This window comes from Sinocyclocheilus rhinocerous, unplaced genomic scaffold, assembly GCF_001515625.1.
Source record: "Sinocyclocheilus rhinocerous isolate Xijiao unplaced genomic scaffold, SAMN03320098_v1.1 scaffold294, whole genome shotgun sequence".
NCBI lineage: Eukaryota > Metazoa > Chordata > Actinopteri > Cypriniformes > Cyprinidae > Sinocyclocheilus > Sinocyclocheilus rhinocerous.
In genome coordinates, this window is record NW_015644007.1 from 305,061 (window position 1) to 317,533 (window position 12,473).

At 38.1% G+C, this 12,473-nt stretch overlaps 1 protein-coding gene across 1 annotated transcript in view; it reads left to right on the forward strand.

Annotated features, from left to right (window-relative positions):
• LOC107757780 (phosphorylase b kinase regulatory subunit beta-like) overlaps positions 1 to 12,473 on the forward strand; it is an 83,339-nt gene that overhangs the window by 21,215 nt on the left and 49,651 nt on the right. The window contains 3 exon segments of the mRNA XM_016575357.1: positions 4,067 to 4,174; positions 4,677 to 4,757; positions 9,835 to 9,950. Of these exon segments, the coding sequence (XP_016430843.1) occupies positions 4,067 to 4,174; positions 4,677 to 4,757; positions 9,835 to 9,950 (305 nt within the window).

Consider the following 12,473-nt stretch of genomic DNA (forward strand, 5'->3'; position numbering starts at 1 on the left):
TGACACGCCTTCGCAGCTGGAATCGGGACCTCTCAGCACGGCTTACCTGCTTCTCCGCCGCTTCAGTGACGCAGCAGTTCCGGTCCGTTTCCCCTGCCACCATCCGGAGATACTAAAAGAGCTACTAAAAGAGCTTGGCATTGTTGCAAATGTTCCTGCTTGGGGAAATCCCATGTGAAAGCTGCGCTCACGGGAGCTATTTGTTCCCATTGCGAGAACTTCAGTCTCGCCTCTCTCTGCTCACGGATCGCTTTCTTTTCAGAGAGCGACTCCGCCCCTCGCGCCCTCCCGTTTTCTTCCTCCCAGGGACCTGAGGAAAAATCAGCGGGGCAGAGGGCTCAAGCGACCGGCTGCGAGCGAGCCCACGTCAGCCCAGATCCTGCGTGCCTCGCTCTCGCCCCAGAGAGAGTATTCTCCCGTCCTTTTCAGTCTGGTCAGCGTCCCTCTGCTGGTGCGAGCGACCTGATCTCATTTGGGGGAAGTGAGGACGAGCTGCTTGATGACAGCATGTCATTGGCAGCATCGGATGCAGAGGAGCTGTTAAGCTTGGTGAATGATCCCACCCCCTCGCCATCGTCCGCGCCCAGCGCCACCAAAGACGGGATGGATGCGAGCTTCTCCGTATCCTCTCCAAAGCGGTTGAAGAGCTTTGTTTAGAGTGGTCTCCGCCAGAGGAGCCCTCCCGCAGCCGTCTGGATGAGTGGTTCCTGCCCGGGCGCCGCCAGGCCCCTCGTCAGCGTTCCTCTCCGTTTTCCCAGAGGTCCATAATGAGCTCACCAGATCGTGGCGCGCTCCCTACTCCACGCCTCCATACTGCTTCTTCATCCGCCCTCACTTCCATCAACGGCGCTGAAGAAAAAGGGTACGATAAGTCACCTCCCCTAGATGAGTCAGTGGCCGCGCATCTGCTGGAGAGCAAAGGCCGCTCACCCGTCCAAGCCATGTAGCACCACTTCAGCACTCGCTGGACGCGCCTACACTTCAGCTGGACAGGCGGCTTCGGCGCTTCATTCAATGGCGGTCCTCCAGGTCTCCTCTCTCAAGCGAACGGGACAATATGGCATCCTCAGCCCGACCTATGGGCCCTGCACCCCTGGCCGCGGCTTGACGGGAGCCTTTGAGCCTCCCAGAGCGAGTCTTAAACACAATTTCTCTGAAGAGGACAGAGAGCTATCTCTGCTCTGCCCCGTCAGAGCTCTGAGAATCTATATTGAGCGTTCCGCCCCCTATAGGCGGTCAGAACAACTCTTTGTCAGCTTCGGTAACTGCACCAAAGGGCTTCCGGTTACGAAGCAAAGACTCTCTAGATGGATAGTAGACTCCATCTCGCTAGTGTACTCTTCTTTGGGCCTGGGCCCACTCGACTAGAGGCATCGCCTCGTCTTGGGCATGGTCCAGTGGTGTGTCCATTGCGAATATTTGTGAGGCGGCCGGCTGGGCCTCGCCATCCACATTCGCAAGGTTTTATAACCTGGAAGTCCTGGCCTTGCAGGCAAGGGTCCTTTACACTTGAAGTGACATGCACTGTGTAAACAGATCTGGCAGAGAGCCCTTGGCCGTATCACGCTCAAGCTCTCTGGCATTAGTTCACCTGTTAGCTCTCGACCCTGGGTGTCGAAGTTACAGGAGTACTCTGGAACGATTAAGGAAGCTCAGCCCGTCTTAGCCTTGGGTTGTTGTTAACTTCTCTATGGGCATTGGTTGCTTATGGAAGTTTGATACTTTTAGTCGTTCCACTACATTAGCACGGCGTGATTGTACTGTGTTCCCATATGCATCTAGCATGACACAGTACTCGTTCCCGTATCTCAGGGAACCGAGGTTACGTTAGTAACCGAGTACGTTATACAGCTGTGTAACTGGTGTGAAAAAAATCATTGTGTATCTGGAACAGAAGAATGCCTCTCATGACCTGACGAGAGAGGGGAAGTGAAGAATAAAAAAATGGGCCACTTATTTATAACACTTAAAATATGCTGTAGGGGCCCGTGTGTGTGGTGCGGTCAGTGGGAAAGGTCGGCCCAGTTTTCTGCTGTATTGACGGGTGAAGGTTCCCTTCCATAACTCTAGGATTATGTGAATGACTGCTAGAGATGGCTTTAGTCATGCGGTTCATTTTTCATGTTGTTTTTGGTTTACCGGCTTCTGTGCAACATGTATTCACTTTTTTGTATCTGTGTTAAGGACAAAATAGTCAAGGGATGTTGTTTGTTATATTGTACACACTGACATTTTGAGCTAGAGCAGAGAATCCCACTGTGTCTCCAGGATTATAGAAGAGATGATATTCGGTTAATGCATGTGTGGAAGATTGGAGAAATCCTTGGGGCTGTGTGGGATTTATGGGATACAGTCTGTGTGTGAAAATATCTTGATGGTCCAGTGTCACAACTAGTAGCAATCATCCGATATGGGTTATTAAATGTGTGTGTTTTGTGTACATCCCATTTGTTATCATTGAATTATAAATTACATATAGCCAGTACACAAAAATTCCGTTAAAATGATTAAATATATAAATATGATAAAATAGACTACTTTTAAATTCAAAATAGACTAGTATATCTGTATATATCGATTAATCAACTGATATTTGGCTGTCACTAGTGTGTAGTGCATCTGCAATGAAATCTTTAATTGATTTATTTCATTTTTGTTTTGTTTTTCTGCTTTTTTATTTGTTATTTTGCAGTTTATGACTCATTTTTGTGCCACATTAAATAATCATGCATATATATTTTGTGACCTCATTCTCAACGTCTGGGAAAAAAACCCTGCGGCAGTCACGTCTGCTGGGTAGGTGATTGGTTTTCTGTGGTGATTCAGTGCAGAAGCCTTACCTATCGTCTGCATAATCTTCTTATTTACTTGAGTTTATGACTCGCATCTGTTCAGTGTGCCGTTTATTTATCATCTTCATCTCTTTCTGTTTGATCACCTTTTAATTTCATCTGGTATGTTATGTCTTCAACTCTATAACAATCTGGTATTTAATAAGCAAACGTTAGAGCAAATAAATATCAATATCTGCAGCATGTGTCACGATTGGTCTGGGCATTTTTCACAGGAGAGAAATATGACATCCACTGCATTTAAAATGAATTTCTTTTCATCATAAAAAAATAAGAATGTACTGTTTTTAAAAAGCTGTATTTATTTTATGTATGTATGCTAGAATTAATGTCACAGTAGACCTTTACTGCTTGCAGCTATGAACTGCACTTCGTATTTTGCCTGTTCTTTATAATAGAGTGAATGCAGAAAAAACATGTTTGTTTTTCTCTAATACATGCTGTACATCTGTTTTTTGGGAGATAATCATTATTGAAATGTCCTTTTATCGTTCCTATCCAATATTGTTAATTTATAAACTTTATTATGCCATCATTATTATTGTTCCTACATCCATCCAAACAATTATGAAATCACTTAATATGAAGTACACATGTAGCTTCAAATTGATGTTGCCACAGCAATTCCTTTTGGATTAATACCCAACATTCAGCACATCTTCCCAAATTCTCCTTATCTGAGAATTCTCATGTCTGAAATCAGCTTGCGTGCAAAAATATCGCCGGCATTATGGCATTTTCAAATGTTTTTGCCATTGTATCATTGGTGGCAGAGAATGTATTGTGTCCAGCAAAGCCCTAAAAACTCTAAAGCTTGAGTTATGTAGATACTTATCCTGATTGAGCATCTATTTCAAGCCAAGTAGACATCTGGGAGCACTACATCTTTCTTGCGGAGAGATGTACGCATTCAGAGTTGCTCCCAAATACCTACGTCATCTTAATTGTAATTTGCAGTTTAAAAGCTAATGTACATTTACTGATATAATGTAATATTACAGAATGGTACTTTAAATGAGATAAAATTGTGTTCAGGAGCACAACTATGACCTGCAGAAATATCAATACACTCCTCCTTTTTTTTCTTCTGACTCACTTACCTTGGTAAGCATTTGATAAATTATGAAATGGCCAATACCTTGGTTATATCTTGCATTTTTCATTGACTACTCTTTTTCCTCCATCTTTTCTCTCTCACTCTAATATTCTCACAGGTGGAAAAGTTTAAGCAGGACCCGAGTCCGTCCACGTGCCTGCACTCAATATTTAACGTGCAGACTGGAGATGAGGTTTATTCATATGAAGAGTACAGCCATCTACAGGTGCTTCCCACACTGCATTCACAAACTATATTCATATAAACTGCCCCATAGTTGTTTGCTTTACATAAGTGATATGTATGCTGCCTGTCACTCTCAATCAAAAAAAAAGTCATTATATACTATGAGTATCCTCTCTAACAGTACTGAGAATTTTGTAATGAGCTCTCGTGTCCTTCTCTTTCAGTATTTGATTATATTTTATGGATTATCTCATCTCATTCTTTATGACTGCTTGTTTATTTCATATATGCTGATGTAATATCTGCTGACTGGTCCAGCGGTCAACAGCCCACAAAATGAATTCAACCTTTTGAATTAAACTATTAAAATTCAATTTTGTCCAGTAATGGGCAAGTAATGAAAACTTCAGAGTTTCAAATTGCGGTCAGATTCTCCTTTTACTCACCATTACCCTTTACATTAGTGTGAGAATAAAGTTATATCATTGTAAAACGGCTCTAACTATAACCATTCTTGGATATTTCTTTGCTTTTCTTTTCAGATTGATGCCTTGTCTCTATTTCTGTTGTACCTGGTTGAAATTATTTGTTCTGGCCTACAAATAATCTACAATACAGATGAGGTATGACTGCATGAACTATTTATAAAAAAATAACAGTACCAGTTTAATTCATGTCAGTTAAGTCCAATTCGGTTGAGTTCAGTTTATTTGCATAGCACTTTTTTGCAATGCATGTTGTTCAAAGCAGCTTTACAAAAATACACGCTGTGCTGCCACATTTGTAGTTGTTTAGTGAATTTTCATGGACTAAATCTAGACATGTCTATAGGAATCTATGGAAATTTCTAATCCAGTGGGGCATGTGAGGGCAAAAGATTTACCTGCACAGACATAGCAACAGGTTCAAGTCATACGAATTCGAGGCATTGACCAACAGAAAGGTGGACAATGAACAATGGACCTTTTTGTCCATGAAATTTTGCGGAGATTTCGCTAATGTGACTGCATTTTTACACTGCAAACTAGGAAAAACACACCAAAATATTTAATTCTCTAGATGTTTACAAAGGTATTGCCATCTGGTACATCATCTGTAAGATGGTACTGTATGCTGTAGTAAGAACTATAGATAAGAATTTAAGAATTGGGATTTTTCACCTCAATGGGACTGTCAGTTTTTGCCATGATGATTTGCAGTAGATTAGGCAGAGAAATGGTTTATGCCCCAAAATCTTTTTGCTAGCCACTCGATTCTCTCTCTGTCTGCCTGAGGACTTGCTCTTAGCTCTTGTAGGCATTCTGGCCATGACTACATTTAGCAATTTAGCTGTAAGAAACATTACTGCAGAAATAAAGTTAAGCTGAGTTGGAATGGTTAAGGGCAAAGAGCATAAATGCCAATTCCTGCATTTTACCTAGCTGAGAGATCACTTATGCAACTGCCCAAGCACTCTATTTGGAAAATACTGTAGCACAAATATGAAACTGTCGTTAAAAGGCCTCTTCAAATCCTGCCAGCTCTCACCCTTGACCATGGACTCACACACCAGAGGAGACACTGAGATGTATTAGTGGTTGCTGTAATAGTTGTGTAATCTTTCTCTTTTCTTTGGGCTCCACAGACTTCATTAACAGCGTCTTTTATTCCTGCTGTCCACTCCCAGGGGCATTTATTTAACACTCTGCTGATAAACCACTGTCTGTTGAATAACTTCAGCTTTTATTTATTCAGCCACATTGTCCTTTTCTTGGAAGTTGTTACTCTTAAATGTTGTGTTTTTAGGCAATTACCATGTACAGCTATATCGTGTATATGACAGGCAGAATCACCTTTCTAGCTGAGCTCTCCCAAATCTTAACAAATTGTCACAGTAGCTTTTATTTTGCTATTTGCAAAAGAGTTGCTAATTGACGTCTCTAAACAGTGCCTGCTCGGGTGTGTAATGCAATTAAAAAAACAGTTGTGAAATCAGCAGCCCATTCCATTCCATTATTAATGAACAGCAGAACAAATCGGGGAGAAATTGCTAGTTTAATATTTTTCCTACTCATCATTGGCAGTGCATTTTTTCTTATATAATGTGTGCCTTGGTTCTGGGTTGGCTTTGGATTTGGATTGAGTGGTTAGTAGCCCTCAATTGTAGCTAGTTGCTCCAGGGGGGTCGTCCATCTGACAAATGAAAAATAATGGTTCCAACCTTATCTGCATATTTGAATGTCATCCTGTTTCTGACACTTTTCAATAATTGAGGTTTTGTTTTGTTTTTCAACTCACCAAAATTTGGGATAGAGTCTAAATACAGATGAACCCTAGTTTGTGTGATGAAATTCTTTTTGAAAGGTTTGAATGCAATCAAATACACCGGGATGCTCAACAGGTTTGCAGTTTCAGGCTAAATTGAGATGTTAAGTGAGAACTTGCTAGTTTGGGACCACATGTTGGTTTGTAGTTCTTGATCAACTTTGAATGTTTGAGCTTTACAAGTACAGTGAAAACTAAAATTGGTTACACTTTATTTTAAGGTGTCCTTGTTACAGTGAAATTATACAATTAAGTACTGAGTAATATTATTTAAATACATGTACTTACTTTATGGTTAGGATTAGGCTTTGGCCTAGGGTACTTGCATGTAATTATGCATAATTTATTGTTATTATAATAGTAAGTACATGTAACATGTGTAACAAGGACACCTTAAAATAAAGTGTTACCCTAAAATTTGTGTAAAAAGTGAGAAAATGCAATATTTACTTATCTTGCCACTATTCCGTAGGAATATTTAACAACATTTAAAGTCACATTTATTTATATAGTGCTTTATACAATACAGCTTTACAAAACAGCTTTACAGTGATACACAAGAAAATAGTGATGCAAAAAATGTAATTCTGGTGTTAAGCAGCTCTAAAAAAGACAACAGTAAACAGTCAATATTCAGTTAAAATCAGGTAATTGTTGATTCAGTTTGGTTCAATAACTGTATAAAGTCCATCAATGTTGGAATGAGTTTAATTCAGCTTAGCTCTGGAGAAAACAGTGATGCCATCATCCAACTCAGCTCAGCTCAGTTCAGTTCACATCCAGTAGTGACCATGTAGTCAAGTCAATAATATTGGCAGATATCAAGTGTCCCCAACCAGTGTTGAGTGTAACTAGTTACTAAGTAATTAGTTACTGTAATTTAATTACCTTTCCATTGAAATAGTAAAGTAAGGGATTACTCTTTATAAAGTAAGGGATTATACTGTGTAATAGGGCTGCACAATTAATCGAATTTCTAATCGCGATTACAATTACGGATGTCACAATTATGTAATCGTTCAAAGCGCCAATTAATCGTTTAAAGTCCACTTAAGTTATTCTGTGTGCTTAAGATGTTTTTTTTCTTTCTACAATTTATCTTAAGGGTTTTTCCATTGTTTTAATTTTAGTTTTAGTATGACATTATAATACCATGCATATTTTAACTTTTTTTTATTTAAAGAAGAAACCAATCCAATGAATAGATGCCATTTGAGGCTTAATACTATAGAAAAGCAATAAAGGTTTTTCAGTTTGAGGGTTTTCAGCTTGTTTATTTTCATCTGAAAATATGGCATGCGGACGCGGTTGCTTCTAACAATGATATAACATCAATCAATGTAAATTGTGATAATAGTAATTAATAATCGCAATTACAATTTCAAGGGAATAATCGACAATTATGATTTTTGTAACCAACAAATCGATGACAACGTTAAAATCGATTAAATGTAAGCCTTACAAAGAGCGGTCATCAGTGTCCTATCAATATTAAATTTAGCTATTTTCCGCAGACGATAAAGTCTTTGTTGGCTCATCTTACACTGTCTATCAGTATTCTCTACAAAATTGTATTTATTATCGATAATAGTACCTAGGTACTTACGACCACTTCAATCAGATTGATTCTAGACAATCGTACTTGATTCCGCCGCAGGTCGGTACTTGTCTTTGAATCATTTGTTCAAGAGATTTGTTCAAAAATGCAGATTCATCCATTAATGAAAAGTCTGTGAGCAAGTCATTGAATAAACTCAAAATGAAGTGACTGACAAGACCATGGTGGATGATTTGGTGCGCAACAGGTCCTGAATGTCATCGACTAATACTAAGCAGTAATTAGGGGTATATTGAAGCAAAAGTCATAGTTAATAGTTAGTTAATAGCGAGTAATGGACCCTAATCTAAAGTGTGACCAGAATCATTTATCTAGTTATCTTTTATTTATTTGAAATAATTAAAAGAACCATTTCGTGTATATCCTTGTATCACTTGTCAAGGATTTACAAAGTAATTAGTAATAAGTAATTAAATACTTTTTGGAGAGAGTAATTTGTACAGTAATCTAAATACACTGTTGAAGATGTAATTAGTAACTAGTAATTAATTACTTTTTTAGAGTAACTTACCCAACACTGTCCCCAACTAAGCAAGCCAAAAGGAGACAATGGCAAGGAACCCAAACTCAATTGTTGACAGAAATGGAGAAAAAAACGTTAGGAGAAACCAGGCTAGCAGTTCTCTGGCCAGATTAGCCAACATGGTGTCTTAATTCCAGGCTGCATTACAAGTCAGAGTTGTGGACTGATATCTTTCAGAATATTTCATGCAGTTCCTTCTGCTTGAAGGAACTGGAAGGAACTTAAAGTCATTTGATATGTTTAAGCATAGCTAAAGATCCATTAAAGAGCCGTTTCTATGTGTCGTCTTCGTTTTGAAGCTCATTTAAATCTTGAGCCATTACTGTATGTACAGGTGCATCTCAATAAATTAGAATGTCGTGGAAAAGTTCATTTATTTCAGTAATTTAACTCAAATTGTGAAACTCGTGTATTACTATGACTGATTAAGAAATGTCATAGTTTAAATCTATTATTAGAAAGACATATAGACTAAGGGCCGCTTCAGCAGTTACTGTACAATTATTAACTAAAACACCTTATCCAGCAAACACGAACGACCATGACTGATCCATCTTGATGCTCAGAAAAGTTCCACTCCTGCTCTGCATTTTCTCTCTGCAGATGAGAGAAGGAAGAAGAGAGAAAATGGTGCCACCCCGGGCCAGCAGTATTCATTAAGATACCATAAAGCTTGTCACATTAATCATTTTAGTCCAGGCCCAAAATAAAAGTGCTCAAGCCATCCCTCTCTCCTTCTTTCTCCCTCTGCATTTTGTCTTTCGCCTACCTTCCTCAGTGCCCCATTTTAACGTGCTTTAGGGGCCCTCAGTTCTCTTCATGTTAAATTAAAAGCGCTGTCAGCCCGGCCTCCCCGGGTGTTTGAACATTTCCTCATTTATGTACCATAAAGTCATCATTCTTTCCCTCATCTTGTTTTTCCTATGGCCTCATTCCATGCTGGGGATGGGAAGTGTTGAGGGGCTTATGATATTACCAATGCCACCCATGGAAGTGATGGATTACTTTAGCTGCTTTAAACAGTGGATCATTATTCAAATAAATTCATGTATAATCAGAATATTATATGGGTAACACGAAGGAATGCTGATGTATTGACAAATAAAAACACCCATGGCCTAGAAAAGCTTTGAGAGCAGGCCTACATCTCAAAGCAAACCTACATTTGTTGATGTGTGCTGATGTCTGGATAGCAAGCAAAGGAGATGGAGATCTTGGTGTGACACATTTCCCTGACATGTTTGCATATTTGTAGGTATCATTCATCCAGAATCTGGTGTTCTGTGTGGAGAGAGCGTATCGTGTGCCAGACTTTGGCATGTGGGAGCGGGGAAGCAAATATAACAATGGAAGCACAGAACTGCACTCCAGGTAAGGTTTATCTTTGTCTTTCTGTTCCCTTTCTATAACTTTGTCATTGAATAAAACGGCTACAATATTATTTGTAGTTAAGGATACACAATATATCAGTAAACATTGGTTATTGGGCAATATTATAGTTCTTTAATTTTATCAGTATCTGCCAATATTGGATACTTAACCAAGGTTTTTTTTTTATGTTGTTTGAAAGAAAAGATGCATTTTTTTATACATATATACATTGATATTGTGAAATAACATTACAATTTAAAATAACAGTTTGCTATTTTAATATATTTTACAATGTAATTTATTAAGTTGTTTTTTCAGAAGTTATCACTCCAGTCTTCAGTGATTCTTCAGAAATCATTCTTAAATGCTGATTTGGCGCTCAAGAAATCTTTCCTTTTATTATTAATGCTGAGAAAAAATAAATAAAGAACAGCATTTTATTTGAAATCGAAATCTACAACAATGTAAAAGTCTTTAGCAGTGTTAATTCTAGCACTGCTAAATATAATATTTAGTTTCTGATAAATATCGATTTTCATACTGTACATTTTAATATTCACTTTTAGCATTTAACGTGATTGATTTTAGTTTTTTGTTTCTTTTTAAATATATTTTTAATTGTTTTCACAAAGGAGAATAAAATTTTTATTATTGGCTTATCGGTATCACCTAGAATTTAAATTTTGATGCATCCATATTCATAGCTGAAAGGGATTGTCTTGTACAAAGACAGTGAGTATTTTTAATTAGTTTTAATTAGTGCACAAGGCACAGAGCATTTTTCTTTTCGCTAAACCTGTATTTTTTTTTTTTTTTTACTAGGTACTAAGGCAGCATTCCTCGTGCTCTGTATGAAATAAAACAAACTTTTGTTTGCTGCTCGCATTAATGAAACCCAGCACCTAAAACGATGTGAAAGTTTGAGCTCATGTTGAGGAGGTTATAGATTGGAGCATGTCTGTGGTGCCACTTCATTTCACCTCCTCTGGGTGAGTCCATGAGTGACTGAACTCTAACTGAGAGGACTCACATAGAGAAGCTGCTATCTGCCCATTGCAGAAATGATTCTTGGTGCTCTGCAGACAGTATGGACTGTGGATTTGCCCAGACAATATGCGTTATAAGAAGAGCAAGTCAATAGGCAGTGACTCCCAACACATCGCTTTGCCTCTCTTTCATAACCAGACTCAATAATGATTCTCTCCATCACTGCTTCCTTATCTTGCCGTCACAGCATCCCCACTGAGGGCCAATTAGAGTATTGACTTCTGCTCTTTGCACTTTTTAACTGAATGAAAAATATTGTTTAACATTTTAAGCAGATATTGAAGTGCTTTATAATGATCAATTTACGATTCACCAGTCTTTAAATTATATATTTTAGAGAGCTGTCGAGTAAGGAAGAACAGGTATAATTGCAACTTGTTTTTTCTGACTTATTCAGAAAATATGTAGCATAAAGCTTTGCAATTTTACCTTAACTCTGAAACTGCACGTACAGTACAATTAAACTAGAAGTACACAAAGGCTTGTGGTAGTGCAGAAAAGTCATTTATACGGTTACAAAAGATTTCTGTATCACATAAATGCTGTTCTTTTAAACTTTGCATTCATCAAAGAATCTTGAAGAAAATCTTGAAGCATCACAACTGTTTTAAGTAAATAAGTAAATTAGTATTATAAAAATGATTTTTGAAGAATCATGTGACACTGAAGATAGGTGTAATAAATAAATGATAATGTAATGTCTTTACAGAAATAAATAATATAGGGGTGTCCCCGACTAAGGATTTTCATAGTCGAATCAGAATTTTCGAATCTTGCCTATAGTCGACTGATAGTCAAATCATATGTTTGGGGGCAGGGGGCGAAATACATTACCAAGAGTCAAGTCAGACATAGGGGGCAAAATACATTACCAAGAGTCAAGTCAGACATTCGACAGTCATAATTACTGACATTAACACACGGAAAATGTGTAACGGACGCCTCGCAGATACAAAAATAATGTTTTATGTTTTGATTAAAAGATGGTTAACATTAAACGTCAGCAAAACCCTAAGAATTCACAAGATTTTTTACAATAGTGCTCTCATTATAACGTTATGTATATGACAGTAGTTATTAAAGTTCTGCATTTCTGTTTTGAGCTGTGCGCGCTGAAGATGACCAGTAGAATGAAGCAGCAGGTTTTTAATCAATGGGATTTAACTCATCATTTATCTCATAGAGAATACGCTTCGTTATTTATACAACATAACCTTAATATTACGACTTATAGGCTATCTGGCTATCAACAACGTGCAGAAACACAACAACTAAACTCGTTTTATTATAATAGTGTTCTCATTATAATTGTTATGTATATGACAGTCCCAGTCATAGTTATTAATATTCTGCATTGTTGTTTGTCCTGCTCGCGCTGCACGCTGAAGAGATAATCACCGTAGTACTACAATGATGAAGTTTACTGCAGCGCAACTCAACCAAATGCATCTTATACGAGATAAATAATATATACAC